Source organism: Polypterus senegalus, chromosome 5 (assembly GCF_016835505.1).
Source record: "Polypterus senegalus isolate Bchr_013 chromosome 5, ASM1683550v1, whole genome shotgun sequence".
Taxonomy (NCBI): Eukaryota; Metazoa; Chordata; class Cladistia; order Polypteriformes; family Polypteridae; genus Polypterus; species Polypterus senegalus.
Genome location: NC_053158.1, coordinates 169,426,078 through 169,446,969, shown reverse-complemented (window position 1 = coordinate 169,446,969; position 20,892 = coordinate 169,426,078). Strand labels below are relative to the sequence as shown.

At 34.2% G+C, this 20,892-nt stretch overlaps 1 protein-coding gene across 1 annotated transcript in view; it reads left to right on the top strand.

Moving 5' to 3' along the window:
- ube3c (ubiquitin protein ligase E3C) overlaps positions 1-20,892 on the top strand; it is a 238,629-nt gene that overhangs the window by 130,176 nt on the left and 87,561 nt on the right. The window contains exons 17-19 of the mRNA XM_039753616.1: positions 7,821-7,918; positions 15,927-16,059; positions 17,840-18,087. Of these exons, the coding sequence (XP_039609550.1) occupies positions 7,821-7,918; positions 15,927-16,059; positions 17,840-18,087 (479 nt within the window). The remainder of the gene's footprint in view (positions 1-7,820; positions 7,919-15,926; positions 16,060-17,839; positions 18,088-20,892) is intronic.

Below are 20,892 nucleotides of genomic sequence, written 5' to 3'. Positions count from 1 at the left end.
GGTTAAAATGCTTTAAACCTTTAGCTTAATATAAAGCAAACGCTTACTTAATGAAAATTGTCCAGTAAGTAGATACACATCAAACAGTTTAGTTAATTAAAATTGCCCATTCTAAGAGACTAAAAGCAATTCTACAACAAGGAAAAGGATTGAACACATTTTGATGGCCTGGCTGTAAACAAGTAGCAAGATTAAGTATATCCAACATGGGAAATTGATTTAATCTCCTGTAGGCTAATGAGAAGTCGCAATTATCTCTGACATGGTTTCCTTTCACATTAGATAGATGATAGCTTATGGGCCTCCCTCTGACTTTTAGCAAGTGCTGTTTGGACAGCAAAGCAACGTGCTCTTTATTTTGAGAGGTTCAGGCTTGATCCCCATAACTCATTAAGAAATCTGTAAGCAGTTAGTTTATAGCTGCATTCACATTTCATCATTTACATGAAGTAGGTAAGTTAGTTATGGCATTTGGCAAAGCAGGTAAATATGTCTTGTGGCATATTTCTAATTAACTAGGAGTGCTAAAGTCCATTGAGGCATTACTTGTGTGATTTTGGGATACACAAGAAATAAATTGTTGTTGTTGGTTGTTGTTTTAGTTTTGGATGTAGTTCTGCTTAATGATGTACTAGCATCACTCTGCTACTTGTATATAAAAAGACATTTCTTTTTATTATGAAACTACATAAAATAAATATGTGTATAAACTTGTTAACTTCAGAATTTTATTAAACTTTTTTTTCAGCAAATCCATTTGAATCAGGATTGGTAAGCAAGATATCATCTGGGCTGGTTTAAACTGTATTGTCAAGGGGTAGAAACAATAGTAGGAGCTCCTAAACAATCTCGGTATACAGAAGCATTGAATGGGTTGACTCCATCTCTGTAACTGAGGTTAGTGCAGTTAACAAAAGGCTGATGGGATGAATGAGGCATACCTAAAATACTGAAAGCACTGGGTATTGTTAGGGAGTTTTAGCTGGAAGGCAGGGACAGTGCTTCAGGCATGGCAGACTATATTGGTGCTCCATGTTTTTTTTTTTTAAATTAGAGAAAGACTGTGTTCTAATTTTCAAGTAATTGTATTCCTCAGCCTTTCCGGAAAAGTGTATGTCAGGGTTCCAGAATGGAGATGTAGGCCTTTAACCTTGAATTCAATGCATATTCCATTCTGGTCATGAAGCAGTGAACCAACTATTCACCCTTATTTGGGGTTCATAGTATTTTTCCAGTCCTGCCTACTTGTGCTTTATGGATCTGAAAAAAGCTTATGACTGTGTAACCATTATTATATATGTACTACCAGACGTATGGGGTTCTGGGGTCCTGTATTTACAGAGCAAGAGTTATTTTCACGCGTTTAACATAAGATAGTTTCCACCTAACATGCATCTTGTCTTCAACAACAACAACATTTATTTATATAGCACATTTTCATACAAAAAGTAGCTCAAAGTGCTTTACATAATGAAGAAAAGAAAAATAAAAGACAAAATAAGAAATTAAAATAAGACAACATTAGTTAACATAGAAAAGGAGTAAGTTCCGATGGCCAGGGTGGACAGAAAAAACAGAAAAAAACTCCAGACGGCTGGAGAAAAAAAAAATCTGCAGGGGTTCCAGGCCACGGGAACGCCCAGTGCTCCACTGTATTAGCCTGGCAAATTCCCATTGGCAGGCTATTCCAGATTTTAGGTGCATAGCAGCAGGAAGGCCGCCTCACCACTTTTAAGTTTTGTTCTTGGAATTCTAAGGAGATACTCATTTGAGGATCTGAGGTTACGATTTGGAATATAAGGTGTCAGACATTCCGATATATAAGATGGGGCGAGATTATTTAAGGCTTTATAAACCATAAGCAGAATTTTAAAGTCAATCCTGAATGACACAGGTAACCAGTGTAGTGACATCAAAACTGGAGAAATGTGCTCGGATTTTCTTTTCCTAGTTAGGATTCTAGCAGCTGCATTCTGCACTAGTTGCAAACAATTTATGTCTTTTTTGGGTAGTCCTGAGGGGAGTGCGTTACAGTAATCTAGTCGACTGAAAACAAACGCGTGAACTAATTTCTCAGCATCTTTCAGTGATATAAGAGGTCTAACTTTAGCTATGTTTCTTAAGTGAAAAAATGCTGTCCTAGTGATCTGATTAATATGCGATTTAAAATTCAGATTACAGTCAACAATTACCCCTAAGCTTTTTACCTCCGTCTTGACTTTTAATTCTAATGTATCCAGTTTATTTCTAATAGCCTCATTGGATCCATTATTGCCAATCACTAAGATTTCAGTTTTCACTTTATTTAACTTGAGAAAGTTACTATATGTCTTCACTCCTGTTTGTGTTTTTCATTAGAGAGTATATCAAGATGCAGCAAGTAATTGATAAAAGTTCATTTTTGGGGACCTAAGGATTGCATCTCTGCTGTTTGCAGAATGTGTTGTCCTCTTGGTTTCATCTCTGGGCTTTGACATGAACTGGAGTGGTTCAAAGCTTAGTATGATACATGTGGGATGTGAAATAGCTCCTCCAAATATAAGGTTATTTTATATTGCAGAAAAGATTTGCTTGTTCTTTTCAGGTATGTGAAGGTGTGAGAAGCTGAACCAAATCCAGGAATGGTCTTGCTCACAAGATAGTGAAGAGGTGATTGTAAGGTTGACTAAGAAATTGGTGAAGTGGCACAACTTTTGTAAATTGTATATTAGCAGTTCAGTCCTCACATGAAGCTTTTGGTTATTTTAACTAGTCAGATCACATTCCACCGGCACACGTAAACTATAATCATGAGTTCTGTGTAGTGATGAAAAGTAAAAAAACTGTGAGTATAAGTGACCGCAATGGGTTGCTTGAGTTGCTTTTCTTCTGATTAACAGGAGCCAGTTGAGATGGTTTGTTCATGTTATTATAATGCCTCCTCGGCACCCTCCACAGATAGTGTGCAAGTCACAAACCAGTGGAAGCAGATTTAAGGACAGATGCATGGGACACTGGTGGTGCCTTTTAGGTATGAATGGAACTGGGAACAAGTATCTGTATTGATGTTTATTATACTATGTGGAACTTTGTATTCAGTCTCAATCGAATATACAATAGCTTAATTTAATGCTAAAACATAAAGTTCAATACAAGGGAGTGAAATTTTAGAAATATGGCAAACTATAGATAAACAGTAACCTTAAACATATAGATTTTCTAAAACTGAGTAAGATTTAGTTTTCAGGCTTGATTTGAGCATTAATAGAACCCGATAATGGAGAGAATTTCAGAACAATTGTGCCACAAAGGTACATGAGCATTAACCTACTATCAGGTTAAAAGGTCATTGTTTAGTAGATGACAAAAAGAGAGTCAGTTGTGATAAGTGTTGTGGATTTCTCTATTTTTTTATACTGTAGATATAACAATAAAATAACTTGATCCTTACATCATATGACAGTATCTAAATGCAGAGCGTTTATATCAATAATCACATCAAATGTGTTTTCATGAAGTAACTACTTCAGCTACGGCATTTGACAGACAGAAGAAAACATATAAAATCATTCATATACATGTACATACAGTATTCTCTAATTGAGCCAAAGTAGTCAAGATACTTTAAATACGTTTTAACCAGTAGTGCACTACTGCTTGGGCAAGCCTGATGGGTCAAACCATAAAATGATTGCAGTTTATTGTCTACAAGTTCATGTAATTTTAACAATTAACAAACAATGCTATAAAACCAGTTTTGTTAATGATATACAAAAGTAGTCAAACATTTTGATATGTAAGGTCAGTTATTAAAAGACCAAAATGACATTATATCGAAACAGTGCTTTTAAAAAAAAACAAGCAAATAAAAAGACACTACTGTACTGATTAGAACATCAAGAGTTAAACGTGACAGAATTTACATTTCACAGCAATGTTTGTAATTTCAGACCAGGCAGAGCAGTTGGAAGTCCATTAGCATTGGCAACTTCGGTGAACCCCTGATAAAGGAAAGTGCCCCAGAAGTAGATATTTCTGGCTATTCAAAAATGTAAAACATTCCGTAGGATGCTATAGGGCAGTCAATTTGGTTTTAAGCAAGGTTGGCTGACAAGTAGAGAGAGAAAAAGGAAGAGACTCTCAAAAGGGTGGTAGATGAAGCCTCAGCAGTAATAGCTCTGGTGCCTAGAGCTACGGGATGGCCGTGAGAAAAGCTAGAATAGCTGCAGTTTAGTACATGCTTGGTGGGAGGATCATTAGGGTATGCAGTGTTGATTGGCCCTTTAAAGGGTATATTCGGTTTCTTTACTTCAAATACACGTGATGCTGACCCTGACTGGGGGTTGGGAGGGGGGTCCTTGGAATACTGCTCCAGGGATGAGCATTCCCAACCGTGGAAGCATCAATGTGTTTTATTCACAGTTTTGCAGGTTCACTTCGCAGAGTAGAGTGAAGTTGATTCCCAGATAGGCTTACAAAGTTCCTTGTATTCTCAATTCTACTGATTTTTGAGTTAGGATGATAGTCATTGGCAAGCACTCAACTGGTAAGAGAAAGTCAGACCAGAGGTGTTCAAGGGTTTTTGGAACAATTCACTGATCTGTAAGTTCTGCTCATATTCATCTAGTTAGTTAGGAATATAGTTTGTTTTTCTTATTGGTTTCCATTGTTAATTTCATATTGTTCAATTCTATACTTTCAATGAATATTTTGTTTGCTTTATTTATTTACTTTTTGACCTCTTTGATTTAATTTGGGTTCAGGAACATTCCCAAGACGTCCCTTCTCTTCCATACCGCAAACATAAGTTGTGTTGTGCTTGGGTAAAACAAAATGATATTCTTAATTAAAAGAATGTTTAGAGAGTGTCCAAAACATGAATTAAATCTGCCACTTCCATTACATCTGAAAAGAAAAAAAAAACTCTATTACCATTATTTCACTGTATAATTTAGTTGATGTTTTCTTTAAATGTAAACCACTGTCTTGTATCAGTTGTGTTTTTTTTAAATACTCCTTTTTCTCATCAAATATTTTCATCTGATATGACTTTTTGTTCTGGTCCTTTTTGACATTTGAGAAGTGAGTTTTCTGATTTGTGACCAAACAGTATTATTGCATTACTGTCTTTATTTATTTATTTATTGGAAGAATAAACCGTATCTTAGTGTCATTTTGTAAAATCTTAAACCTAACCAACCTATTCTGTCCGCACCAGTAATGGTGAATATTTAAATTCCATGCAGTGGTTGATACTTGATACCAGTGAAGTTTTTTTTCCCCATGTTCTTGGATTTTTTGAAGCGTTCATGTTTTTCTGTTTCTTGATATGTTTTTTTTTCTGTCCAATTTATTTCTTCTGTTCTCCAACTGTAAAATCAGTGGTCAGTAGTAAAATGGTAGTGTTACTTAAGGCATTTTATTTTTAAAATAGTCTTTTGCACCCATACAAAATATCTATTACAAATATCACCATATTTGTATATTCCATATAGCAAGATTGTTACAATCCAAATCTTGCTATATGGAATATGTTTTTACAGTGTTAACAAATTAAATAAATAAAAGGAATAATGGACATTAAAAATGTTGATATTTTGTGTGCATAAATGCCAAACATTGATTTGTAGATTATGATGGAGAACAAAATGTAATATGTCATCTTAGCAACATATTTGTTTTATTTTTTCTCTCAAAAATGGTCTTAACTGAAAATGAAATATTTCATTTTTATGATTCTTCAGAAATTCACTGAACTTTTGTCTTTGGTCTGAGTACAGGCTGTGTCCTTTCTTTGTTATATTTGGTGTGTCTTTCTTAATGCTGGCATATTAGGACACTGTTTAGCTTTGTTTCCCAACAGTCCAGTTTCCTGGATTCACATTCAGGCTTACAAGCTGTGCCTGTAGTGATATTACGCATTTTTCCTGTGTTTATGTGGGTTTTCTCCTGGTACTTCATTATTTTTCACAATCCCAAGAATATCCATGTTATGTGGGTTGTTAAATTTGTCCAATGTGAGGTTGTGTAGGTACATTCTAAACTGTTCCTCCCTGAGGATTGGTACCCCATCCTAGTTTGATCCCAGCCACATTTTGCTGAGACAGGCTATGAAAAGAGACTATTTTAAATAGAAATTCTTTGTAAAGTTGATTTTTATTATCGTTTTTATGATACCTTTATACATTATATGGTGATGTTATTTGTTATACAGTCATATGAAAAAGTGTGGGAACCCCTCTCAGCCTGCATAATAATTTACTCTACTTTCAACAAAAAAGATAACAGTGGTATGTCTTTCATTTCCTAGGAACATCTGAATAATGGGGTGTTTTCCGAACAAAGATTTTTAGTGAAGGATTATTTAGTTGTATGAAATTAAATCAAATGTGAAAAACTGGCTGTTCAAAAATTTGGTTACCCTTGTAATTTTGCTGATTTGAATGCATGTAACTGCTCAATACTGATTGCTTGCAACACCAAATACGTTGGATTAGGTTGTTAAGCCTTGAACTTCATAGACAGGTCGGGTCTAATCATGAGAAAGCATATTTAAGGTGGTCAATTGCAAGTTGTGCTTCCCTTTGACTCTCCTGTGAAGAGTGACAGCATGGGATTCTCAAAGCAACTCTCAAAAGATATGAAAACAAAGATTGTTTAGTATCATGGTTTAGGGGAAGGCTACAAAAAGCTGTCTCAGGGGTTTAAACTGTCAGTTTCAACTGTAAGGAATGTAATCAGGAAATGGAAGGCCACAGGCACAGTTGCTGTTAAGCCCAGGTCTGGCAGGCCAAGAAAAATACAGGAGCGGCATAAGCGCAGGATTGTGAGAATGGTTAAAGACAACCCACAGATCACCTCCAAAGACCTGCAAGAACATCTTGCTGCAGATGGTGTATCTGTACATCGTTCTACAATTCAGCACAATTTGCACAAAGAACATCTGTATGGCAGGGTGATGAGAAAGAAGCCCTTTCTGCACTCACGCCACAAACAGAGTCTCTTGTTGTATGCAAATGCTCATTTAGACAAGCCAGATTAATTTTGGAATGAAGTGCTTTGGACTGATGAGACAAAAATTTAGGTATTTGGTCATAACAAAAAGCGCTTTGCATGGTGGAAGAACACCGCATTCCAAGAAAAACACCTGCTACCTACTGTCAAGTTCCATCATGCTGTGTGGCTAGTTCAAGGACTTGGGCCCTTGTTAAAGTCGAGGGTCGGATGAATTCATCAACAAGTTTTTCAGGGTAATGTTCAAGCATCAGTCACAAAGTTGAAGTTACGCAGGGGTTGAATATTTCAATAAGACAATGACCCAAAACACAGTTCGAAATCTACAAAGGCATTTATTTATGCAGAGGGAGAAGTACAATGTTCTGGAATGGCCATCACAGTCCCCATCTATGGGATGATTTGAAGCAGGCTGTCCATGCTTGGCAGCCATCAAATTTAACTGAACTGGAGAGATTTTGTATGGAAAATTGGTCAAAAATACCTCCATCCAGAATCCAGACACTCATCAAAGGCTATAGGAGGCATCTAGAGGCTGTTTTATTTGCAAAAGGAAGCTCAACAAAGTATTGATGTAATATCCCTGTTGGGGTGCCCATATTTATGCACCTGTCTAATTTTGTTATTTCATATTGCATATTTTCTGTTAATTCAATAAACTTAATGTCACTGCTGAAATACTACTGTTTCCATATGGCATGTCATATATTAAAAGGAATTGGTACTTTGAAAGCTGAGCCAATGATAAACAAAAATCCAAAGAATTAAGAGGGGTTCCCAAACTTTTCCATATGACTGTAAATGTTTTATTTCTTCTTTTTTTGTAGTGGGAATAGAGCCACCTCAGTTGTCTGTCTCAGAGGAACGCCAGCTTGCGATTCTAACTGAGCTACCATTTGTAGTACCATTTGAAGAAAGAGTAAAGGTAATCAGAGAATTGATTTAACTACAGTTTATTTCAAACCCTAAAAGAAATAGTTTCCTCCATTCAACTCAGTCACTGACTGAGTTTTAGTTCTTACAAGAATAAACTTAATGTCAGCTAATAGTATTCACTGTGGAAGTTGTGCAGAGTCATTTGGCTAACCTCTGGGTACCTTTCCTTTATGCCTGTCATTATGTTCCTGTTCAGGTAAGTTTAGTATTCTGTTAAATCAAAGTTGTTTTTTTACTCAACTGTAACATACATTCATTTGTGAATGGAAATTAAACTGTAATGAAAAAAAAAAAAAAAACTTGTTTCTCCGTTCAGCTCACAATTGCAGCTCATAAGGCAATAAAATAAATGTGAAACAAACATTTAACTAATCCATCCACTTTGAAGCAACAAACTTTCCTCTTTCAGAAAGCATTCCTTTCATGCACTTTTTTAAATACATTTAATCTGCACTGTCTTTCCTGAGGGAAGGATGCTTCTCTGCTCACAGTAGTTACTATAGGTGGAGTTTTTATATATCACAAATAATCAAGATTTAAAACATATGCCTATAGATATCTAGCACATCGTTATATTTCAGTTGAAATATTTAATAAATACGCAGGATGTGAAAGTTAACTGAAAAAATGTAGTGTCTGTAGTCTTCATTGCTAACAGAATATGTCCACTCTCAAAGCTAGCTACAAGTAAACACACCACTGAGTAAGAACTTGCTGTCACATACGTATTTACTTCAGAAGTTATGTAAACAGGGATGCTAGATTTTTTTTTTAATTTTGAAGTCACACAAAGATAAATTTAGTATCTTTGAATATTAATTGATAAAACAGTTTTTTGGTATTTGGATATGCCAAGCAGTCTCAAGACATGAATCAGTGTTGAAGAAAATTCTCAGATTAATAGTGAATGTATACAGTATGTCTTATGGCTTTGGTTTCATTTTTCATTTCATGCCCCCTAGGCTGCAATTATAAGCTAACTGGGGAGGCCCAATTTTTTTTTTATATTTATTGATAATGCTTCACTTAACACAAGTTTATGGAGTAAATAAATATATATGTAATTGTTTTAAAATAACCTTGATATGAAAAGTATGAACTTATGCTTGAAAAGTGTGTATTTTGATTTAAATCTGTATTCAGCCACGTAATAAAACAAGTTTCTTCCCAAAGGGGCTGCTTATTGCCATCATTAGGATACTAGTCTTAATGTGAAACAAAAACGTCTTCATTTACCAGTTAATGCAAGAAAAACAGCTAAAGAGCTTGAACTTAAACACTAGATTTTGGGAATCTCACATTTTATTTAGAAATTATCTATTATATAACCATAAAACAGCTTGATCCTTACATTATGTGGCAGTATATACATGCAGAGTTTATGTCTGTATTCACATCAAATGTGTTTCCATGAAATACATGCTTCAGTTATGGCATTTTGCTGACAGAAGGGAGAATGTAAAATCAGGCATATACATCATCAGTACATTTCAAGGAAGGAAAACAAAGGAAATAAAACCTTACTGTTATAGTTTATTTTATTATATTGTTGTCCGAGTTCAGAAATAAGAATACATGTTTTGTTTCTGCTTTTGGAGTATGATGAGGAGGTTAATTAATCAGCGCTAAGTGCACTTTTATTTTATTTGTGTCCTGAAGTTTGCCAAAGTAATACATTAGGATGAATGAAGGAAATAGAAATGACAGTGAGGTGGATTTTTTGTTAATAAAAGAAAAAAGCATTCATAGGCCTAATAAGAAAACGGTGTGTTTTGTAATAATCTTCCTCAGAATATCTGGAATCATCAGCTGTTGCAAGTACTAAGTAGTAATCTTACTTTAGCCACTTCACACTTGTATAAAAGTCATGTCTTAATACTTACAAACTGTCCAGATGTTTACATCGCTCAGTTCCTGCTGCTTTGAAATGGAAACCCAAGGAAGACTAATCTAAAGTTCCAAGATACTCTATGTGTTAATGGCAGCACATTTTTTGGCTAAGGATCTGTGCTGGCATCCCAAAGGTTGCCGGTTCAAATCCCCGTCATTTCCAAAAGAGATGAAATTCTGCTGGGCCCTTGAGCAAGGCTCTTAACCTTCAATTGCTCCAGGGGCACTGTACAATGGCTGACCCTGCGCTCTGACCCCAAGGGTTATGCAAAAAGATGCAATTCACTGTGTGTTGTCCTGTATAACTATGTATGTGACAAATAAAGAATTTTCACATAGACATGAACTTACAAGGTCTGGTACAAACACATTATCAAACACTAAAATTGGGGTGCTTATTATGTTTTTGAGGATGTTATAGCATGTCACTATAGTAGCTCTATAAAGTATTTGTGGCTTGTTTGAATGGGAGTGACTAATGTATGGAATTTGATTGTGAGTACATTGGAATGAGAGCTATGTAGGGCAGTCATATTATAGTTTATATATACACCTAATAAAAGGATAAAGGTGCCTGTGTATCTGTATTTCAATCTGGTTGCTATATCTCTGTTATCTGCCATTTGGTATGGGATTTGTGAAAGCACTGATAAGGTTTGTTTTGCGCCATCTGTTGGAATGACAACTGCAATTCCTTTAATTACTACATGTATTACAAAATACATACCAATAGATGATGCACTGCAAACAATGACGCTGATGTCTACATTGATTACTTAAATCTAACTTAGATGGTTAGCACAGCTTCTATATGTATGTGTGTATATATATATATATATATATATATATATATATATATAAAAAATATACTGTTATACAGTGTGTGCCAAATACAAAGTGTACACAACACATGTTTTGTGCCAAGGTAAAGTGAAGCCGCTGACATTGCAACATGGCAGCTGGTTCACTTATTTGACAGGATGAAGATTAGAGTATTACATTCTTAGGTCTGAGTGACAATCTGTTTATTTGGGTGGTAACATACCAGGTAACACTTGTGGTTGGTCGGCCAGTCAGCAGACATCTGCCACGCCCTATCAGTTGGAAGAAGCAGATCATAGTTATGTTATACGTTATCTGTCACATAAGTGAACCAGCCAATGCTTAATGTCAAAGGCTTTGCCTCAAGCGCTGACATCCAAGGTTTGATCACCGTAAGGAGATGCAAAAGTGTGTACACCTTACAAGCCCCCAGTAAGAGTGGAACACATGTCGTGTACGCTTTGTATCATTTGGCAGATACTGCACAACATATCTATGATCTGCTTCTTGCAACTGAGAGGATGTGGCAGATGTTTGCCGACTAGAAGACCAACCACAAGTGTTACCTGGTAGGTAACCACCCGAATAATCAGATTGTGACTCCGACCTTTAATATATATATATATATATATATATTTTATATACACACACACACACTCAGTATATGTAGATAGTAGTTGTCAAACCACGTACATTCAGAAGTGGCATTACAGTTTACCATTATTCATATCATTACCTGCCTATGCTTCACTTTCACTAGAACTAGAATCTATAATGCTGCTAATGGCTATTACTGAAGAACTGTCACTATTATTGCACGATAAATCTCTTTCTTCTTCATGCACTTTCTATGCTGACAGCCCGTATTCACCTCCCCTGCTTCCTCAAATGCTGTCCAGCAGCCGCCCTCCATTATTATCAGCAGTTAACTGAAGACGTGTAAACTCAGGGCTGACGGTATATGTCTGGCTAATACTAGGTGACTTACGTTAATTTAGAGTCAACGTTAAAGGGATTAAAGAAGACTTGATTGGCCAATTTAGCAGTAGTAATATTTCTTTGAAAAACAAATATTGTTCTAATACATTTTGGTAAATTTCAAGGCCCCTGTAACCCAGTTAGTGCGTGCAGAAATCCAGTCTTAGTATGGACTGATGTCTACCTGCTGGCAATAGTAAGCTCCTCATGGAGATGTAGCCTTCTCTAAAATTACTCTGAAATTACAATATAGAAATGAATTCCCCAAGGAAAGGGCCTAGGGCAAATGATAACACTTCTGGATTATGGGGAAAAGTACATAACCTTTAATTTTTCAGATATTTAGCAGTTTTTAGGTAGCTTTTATTTATTTACTTACTTTAATAAAATTACAGAGTTCCTATAAATTTGAGATTTGCCCTTTTGGACATATGAGCTCATTGTAATTGGTAACTATACCTCTATTGGTTCTACATACCTTCCTTACATCTCTTGCTTCAGTTTATTTTAAGTTATTTTCCTTCAGAGTGATATTTTTTTTAAACACATTTAATAGTTGGGTTGCCACTAATGATTATTTTGTAGAGATTAATCTTATTTATCCAAATAATTGAAGTAGACATATTAAGGTGTGCTGTGTTAGATTTTTTTTATTGAATAATTTTACATATGGAATTTGAATGCACCAGACATGAAGTTATCCAAAAAGGTTTTTATTTATGTATTATTTAAACAAATAGAGGGAAGATACATATGAGAAAGGTATACAGTATTTAGAATTTTATATGAGATCTCAAAATTACACGTATTTCTTGTGTTACCATGAATATAATCAATTTAAATTCATTCCTTGTTAATTCAGTCTAAGTTCCATTACATATTTATTTAAAAAAATATATATTAAATTAAGATGTACATACTGTAGATGCCATAAATACAGCTGGGTTTTTTTCTTACTCCAAGAAGGGTGATTCAGATATTTAAATTTGACATCATTTAATAATGATAATAAAGTATAAATATTTCCAATTGTAGGGGATGGCAACTCATATGTTTTAAAGAGAACACTAAGGTAAAATCAATGTACTATATTTTTGCAGCTGCAGTGTGTATTCAATTAAGTGCCTGTTAATTTTGGCCCTGCTGATTTTGGTAAAGCTTTGTGCAGTTTTATTGGACCAGCTATTTCAGTGCAACTTCAGAGGTGTTCTCAGCATTTGATTTCTTTCTCTTTTACAATTTCTTGCAACATATTAAATTCTATATAAGAATAGGAGGATCCAATTTCTTGTCATATATTAAATACTATATAAGAACAGAGGGATAACAAGCAAGGATGGCAAAAGGTTCACAAATCAGTTAGTTCAGTTTTTAATTATTGATGTCTAGTTGCCAGATTTCCCTTTTTGTAATGTGAGCTTATTAGATATTTTTAATATTAGGTTTCTAAAATGCATATTATTAAACTGTCAGAAATCCTATGCTATTCACTATTGCAAGAAACAGAGGTTCTATACAACACACAAATGACTTTGCCTGTATCAGTTCTTCTGCTAAAAATGTAAACGTTGCTTCAGACTAAAAAGCAGGAAGGGATGAAGTGGGAGAACACTTTCACACTTCAAAACACTTGATAGACACCAAGTGTAGAAGAGGACAGTAAAAGAGCACAATACCATTGCACTTCAGAAGTCCTGATTTTTTTTTTTCTTCATGAGAACTAGGATTTCATTGAGCCATGCAGTCTGTATGAAGTAGATCCACTGTTTAAAAAAAAAAGAAAGAAAAACTAAAAAGAATCTAGCTTCCCATCAGCAGTTCATTAGTGGAGGGAGGGCTATGTGTTTCTCTACTACTCACTTTTTTCAGTTTGGGTCAGCTTCAAGAACTTCCAGCATTTAAAAACACTTCTTCCCAAGGCAGCTTGATCATTTATTGAATCTAAAATTATTTACAATTTAATCACTGGAGAAAATACCTAAATTAACCTAATAAAGCTGTTTATATAGAATGTTTTTGCCGATACTGTATGTAGTTCTCTTTCAGATCCACAAGGTGACAGTTAAAGAGCCATTACTTGCTGACCCTGGGTAAACATCTGGCAAAGAATGAATATGCAGCTCTGTTGAAAATAAAAGCTAACACCCAAATTTAACAGACTGATCAGTTGTATTCAGTTAGTCTGTATATTAAAACATGGTTTTACTTCAAGGTAGTCCCAGATGAATAGGTGGTAACTGGCAAGTGTATTTAGCAGAACAACTTGACTGTATTTATCTATCTGATAGTTGTTTGTGCATGGAACTAGTACTGCTAAGGGGCACCATTTGTGTTTTACACAAAACCAGCAATTTTGATATTTCTAGACCTTTCTCTGGAGAGTGTGGTGCATTTGCAGCCATAATTAACCTACTCAAAAATGGTACAGAACATCATGGCATGCTGATGCACAGTTCGGATAGATGTGCAGTGACGATTTCCCAGTTTAAGAAAATACAGTTACATTATTTTTATTTTTTTTGCGTTAGTTGATCATATCGAATAATCATGGCAGCCCTAGTCAACAGTGCTAAAATTCCCTTTGATATGTCATATATCATGCCAGGGTACTGAATGTTGCTGTTACATGTAAAAAATAAATTTCAAGTGTCAGCGATTGTAGAAAAACAGAAACCACCTTCTATTCAGCAGAAGTGTTCCATATCTTCTTTAGCTGTTTTCTTTCGTACTCACAGGAGGCGGGATGAAGCAGTGTCTTTCATTATTGGTCTTCAAGCCAAGAAATAAGAAGCAGATCAGTAGATCACACTCTGACAGGTTTGTCACTTTTAGATAACACACCCAAATTGGATATCACAATGATGTATCTTTACTTCTGCAGTTTAAAATTAAAAAAAGAAAAAAGTCTGAATAAGCGTAAGCCGCCCTAATTCAGGGTATTCTTAAGAAATGTAATGATTTACTTCTTCAGGTAGTAGTTCATAATAAACAAAAATAGTTGCGTCAAATATTTGAAATGTTAAAATGTGTGTTTCAATTGAAATGTCTAAATATTCTCGATTATAGTTGAAATTTGTTATTTTTCACAATTTGATAGTGGTCCGCAGAGGGCTAGATCCCTAGTAATGAATCACAACTAGCATTATAGTCATGATCACTGACATTGAAATAGTTTTAAACAACACACCACATGCTTATGTTTGAAAATCATCATTTTTAAATTTCGTGGAGTGGCTTTTAGAGGACTAGGACCACCGGTAAAGAATCAGATGTCAAAAATATTATCATATGCGTGATCAGCAGCATCAAAATAACATAAAACAACACTCCACATGCCTATATTACCAAACCCCATTTTTCCTAAGTTTTGTGGAAGGAGTAACTTTGAGCCAATGTATCCTATTAGGGAGTGAACCCCTGGGGTTGTTTGATGTGGCATTCTCAACTTCAAATCCTCATGATCATTTTTTGCTGAAGACACCTGCATTTATGTGTGTAGTGGGCCAAAAATAGAGGGGATCAAAAGCTTGACATCATGCATAACAAAAAATTAGGACGAGTCAAATAGTACATCATATGTGGGGGTTATCTTTTACTGGTGAATCAGGAGGTGCCAGACAAAAAAGGCTGAAGTGATTTCATAATATTCATAAGTAATTCTTATGAGCACAATATGTCTAAATTTTGCTATACAGAAGAAATTAGGAAGTTCATGCAGATACCTAAAATAACTGCTGCAAACACTGGAAATTTAATTGGTTATACTGCTGGGGGAAGTACATATAATCAGATTATTACATTTTATTATGCAAGCTACAGATAAAGAAAAGGTGTAGGGTACCAAGACTGAGCTTGGTAAGTCTTATAATAAGCACACATGTCAAAAGGGTGAACCTCTCTCTTCAAATGAATAGTATGTGGAATTAAAATATTGTTAATAAATTTCTTCAAAAAGTTCTAGAAAAAACTAAAAACTGAAATGGTGACAGCAGAAAAAAAAGCTAATGAGAAATAAAGCAAAGCATGTATATGGTGCACTGGTAAAACTAATAAAGGTGCTTGGTGACAAAGGTGTTTGGACTTATCAATTAAAGTTCAATAAAAGACTTTTCTACAACTTAATTTTTTTTTCTTTGATAAAAGTGTGTACCACTGTTACTTTCTAGGATTAGTGTCGCTTTTCTGTTTAGACCTTTGTAAGAACTAGTTTACTAATGACCTTTTATGTTTAAAACTTTGTATGTAAAGTAAATGCATTTGATCTTTATTTATTTATTTATCTATTTATTTATTTATTTTATTTAAAGATCTTCCAAAGATTAATTTATGCTGACAAACGTGATGTTCAAGGTGACGGTCCTTTTTTGGATGGAATTAACATTACAATCCGTCGTAATTATATTTATGAAGATGCATATGAAAAACTTTCTCCTGAAAATGGTATGTGCCCACTATCTAGATACTTTTCCTTTCTTTGCAATGGCACTAGTTGTTTGTTGTATTCTTACTAAGATTATCTTTAGAATTTTACTACTGTTGTAAAATGTACTTTAACTTGATAAAATATGCAGCTATGGAAAGTAGTGCTATAGCTTTCTACTAGTGTAATGGTAGTGCAGAAAGCTACAGTATTGGCTAAATGAAAGAACAAATACTCTATTAATTCTTGTATAATTTAAAATGCAACACATTTTTGATTAAGCACAATCTTGCTGTAAACAGATTTTAGCATTTTTTTTATTACAATGCAAAATAGTGTGGAGGAAATTTTATATTTTCAGAATCCATATATGTAAATGTCATAGTCTGTTTCAATTATCCAAATGTGAATGAATACCAAATAGTTATCTATGTTATTTTGATTTTACTCTTAGCATGCTTTCTATGCTACTAGCAAAGTTCGAAAATCATGGTCTGTTGTAAAAGTGTAATATAGTATATTACATGTACTACAGTTCAGAGCAGTAAAATACATGGTTGCCAAATTGCGTCTTGTATGACATAAAAACATGGTTCTGCTAGTTAAGCATGCTACTTTTTATTATTTCAACTCAACTATTGCCTTGTATGTGAAAAAATTAAAGATGAAGTTGTGATGTTTCGTTATACTGTATTTTTCAACATTGTAATTTGGTGCAATAAAGTAATGGTACATTTTTGTTTTGTTTTGTTTTGTTTTATTAAAGGGTGATTTTACTGTCTATAAATTTTAAAAAAGCTATCTCATTCATTCTGGCACGTCTTCCATTTGACCTCAGCATTTTGCACATTTATTTGATAAGACCTTGCAGCCATAATCTTTGTGTTTTTTGGTATTGATTAGAGTTTTTAGATATCCCTGAAGAATATCAGCCTTTTTACTTCTAATACTGTATATTGCTAAAATTTATGGTACAAAGTAGACATTTCATTTTTTGTTTATATAGTAATGTGTTGACAAAAGACTAGGACTTTTTTTAAAAATATCTGAGAAGTAATAAGAATTTGCTGGATATTTTCAGCTATGTTTTATGTTCTAAGTTTGGCTGCAAATAAAACCATACCTTGTTTTTAAGTGCTAAACCCATTCAAATTTATTAATGAATGAACCTTCATTTTATGTTTTGTTATTTTCAAAAGAATATAAAAGGAAACATCTCTCCAGTTGCTTCATAAAACTAGAGAAAAATCAACAATTTTATTCAATGATATCCTTTACGTTTACTAGGAAAGGTATTAATTTCTTTAGTAGTGTATAATTTAATTAGAATTTATACTCGTATATTAATCACAAAGAAACATGACCTTTGTCATTTAATATCATAACAATATGTTTGATTCTTTTGTTTAGTATGCCTCTTCAGCAGTCACATTATGAAAAACTGAAACATAATTTTTGTTATTTGGAGTACAGCTTTTTTGTTAAGTAAATAAAGCACTTTATGTTTGGAGATTATTAAATGTGTAATAACTAAATATGTTGTACTTGCTTTCTGAGTTTTGTTGAGAGATTACTTAATATTTAACTGTATATTAAATGCACTGTGCATTTTTGTCAATTATTCATTCAAGGATTTTTAACTAGGTGCAGTAAAATTTATTTTGATAAAAATATTAGCATTTTATTTTTATTGCATAAAATGGAAAAAAAAGCAATGAAGTAATAAAGCTGTAGAAACAAAATACATAGTCAAAATGTGTTTTATCTAGAGACATGATTCAAATTAGTTTTTGCTTTCAGAACCTGACCTGAAGAAAAGAATACGAGTTCACCTTTTGAATGCTCATGGGCTTGATGAAGCTGGTATTGATGGTGGAGGCATATTCCGAGAGTTTCTTAATGAACTTCTCAAATCAGGATTTAATCCTAACCAAGGATTTTTTAAGACCACAAATGAAGGACTTCTGTACCCTAGTCCTACCGCACAGATGTTGGTTGGTGATTCTTTTGCCAGACACTACTACTTTTTGGGAAGAATATTGGGAAAGGTAAGAATATGTATTTTTCTGATATTTTTATCTTTATTTCTTAGAAATTCAGATTTATGTTATTGTGAATGTGATGTAAATCAAAAACATGCCGGGATGACGTTACCTTTTTTGACAGTTTTTGAACTCTTTGAAAACATTAAATAACGTGCTGTTTCAGAAAAAAATTGTACTTTTTGTACCAATTAATGTTGATTAAAAAATTGAAAATTTGAATTTGTTTTAAAATTAAAGAATCGTGGCTTATATTCAAACAAACAAGTTGTTATTTAAACTAATATTGATCAGAATACAGCAAGTCTGTTTTTTATAGGTCATTTGGCATGCAGTGAATTAATACGTCTTCTAATTTTTATTCTGGTAGAAACTGAGAAATTGTAGCAGAATTTTGGCATATTAGTTTTAGTCGTGTGTGCAGCAAAATTGGCAAGATTGTTTTTCTGTGATTGTTCCCATTACTGAATATACAAAGTAGTACATTGTTTTTTAATCTGGTAAGCAACAGAGCTTTTTTCATGGCAATATCTGTATGTTCATAGTCATGGAATTCCAGTGTCTTGGCCTTTTCTTAAGCAAATCTTTATCTCCCACATTCCATATGTGAGTAATTCCTCATTGTGGCAACTTCTGGTAGGTATAGCAGTACACTGTTTTTAATCACACAATTAATTAATTGTCTTCAGAGCACTTATAACCTATATGTTCTTAGTGACTGTGTGTTGTGTTCTGGTTTTGTATAGTTGTCATATAGTATTGTTACATGTTATGTATTTCCCCTTACAGACAATTAAAGAGTACAGTGAAATTCTTACTTGCATATCCATCCAACATATGACATGTTGCCATTCTCCGGTTCCATGGTGAACATGAATATTTTAAAAGACATAATTCCTTTTTATTTATTGCAGCTAAACATCCTCAAACCATGCATCTACTGCTACTTTGTGGTTGGTGGTATCTGGCTTTCATCATTTAGAGAAGTTTTCTCTTTTGATGAAAAAGATCAGTTTTAATTGTATCACTTGAGAGAACATTCATCAGAAATCTGTAAGATCATTCAAATATTATCTGCCTCTTTTTATGTAGAATCGGCTATTTTACAGTCTCATTTCACATATACTTTTGTTTTGCAACTTTTGGTTTGCTCTGTTATTCACTTGTACATTTACTGTAACAGCAGATGGTTCAGTTTGTTCTCTTGAATAAGTCTACTTTATCAGGATATGTTTTTTCCTATGAGTTTCCCACTAGTTGCTAGCAACATTAATGCAATTCTTACTGAACAATGGTAAACTGAGTGTCTGATTTGAACTTGATCAAAATATAAGGTCTTTCCTGTCATCCATTTACTTGAAATTATCCATGTTTCAGTTAACTCGACTATTTATATAACAGAGCATGTTTTAAAGTTAATAACTTGCTAACTGCTGATTATTTTTTCTTATATTTTTTTCAACTGATAAGGTACTTAGAAATATCTTTTTAAAGACCTACTTCATCAAGCTAACATCTGAGCTGTAACTCAACAGGTGCAGACCCGCTCCTCTTTTTGATGTAAATGCCCTCGTGAACTTTGCATTACATCTGACTATAATTGCTTGTTGATTTCTTTTTTGTGCTTCATGCCAGTGTACAATCTTTCTGTTTTCTTTTTAAATATTGTTATCTATGCCTCTTTAAAAATTTTCTTTATTATCACTGTTTCATTTTATTCTCAATCTGAAGCATTATCACTATACTTATATTTATATAGTTCCTCAAATTATTTGTTTTTTGACATTTGAAAAATCTTTGGCAGCTGTAATTATAGCGGTTTTCTTATTCTACTCCTTATGTCTTATGCTGTAATTTATAGCTTCATTTCACTCCACTTGCTTTCATCATCTCATCATTGTAGCCATGCACCAAGCTAGTATTGTAAGTACATGCACAAGCCAATTCTACTGAGTCCTCTTGATCTAGATTTTGTATTCCTATTTTGCTGAAATTCTCAGATGGTCATAAAAAGTGAACCCATCAACTCTGTCCTGAAACATTAATTTCAGCCTTCTTGTACTTGCAGTTTTTCTTTTAGTCAGCACACGGAGCTTGTGGTGTCTTCTTTCGGCTGCTCCCATTAGGGGTTGCCACAGTGGATCATGTTTTTCCATATCTTCCTGTCCTCTGCATCTTGTTCTGTTACATCCATCACCTGTATGTCCTCCCTCACCACATCCATAAACCTTCTCTTAGGCCGCCTTCTTTTCCTCTTGCCTGGAAGTTCTATCCTTAGCATCCTTTTCCCAATATACCTAGCATCTCTCCTCTGTTTGTGTCCAAACAATACGTAAAATTTGGAGTGCAGGCTGACTGATAAATCAAAAGTTTTGTGTGAATCCTTATCTCCCAGTTCACCACACAATGTCCAGTAGAACATGTGCATTTACCTATTCATTGGTAAATGTCCATATGTCTTCTTCCCTCATTTATGTACTAGACACTATGGTACTTGAACTCCTCCACTTTAGGCTGTTGATCACCCCTTACCTGAAGAGAACAAGACACATTTTTAGTCTTGATGCCAAGGATGCAAACTTGACTCTTGCTTTGAAAATACAAGGACTTTGTGGCATTGAACAGCTGCTCTAAAGCCCAATACTATGGAGACATCTCACACAAGATACTATGGGTACAAGCTTTCCATGGCCTGGATTAAATCCACATTGTTCCTCCCACATCTGAAGGTTCATCTGTTGGCTGGGTTCTCCATTTAGGTACCCTGGCTTAGGCTATCTCCGGAGATGACAGATCAGTTCAGTTCCTTGG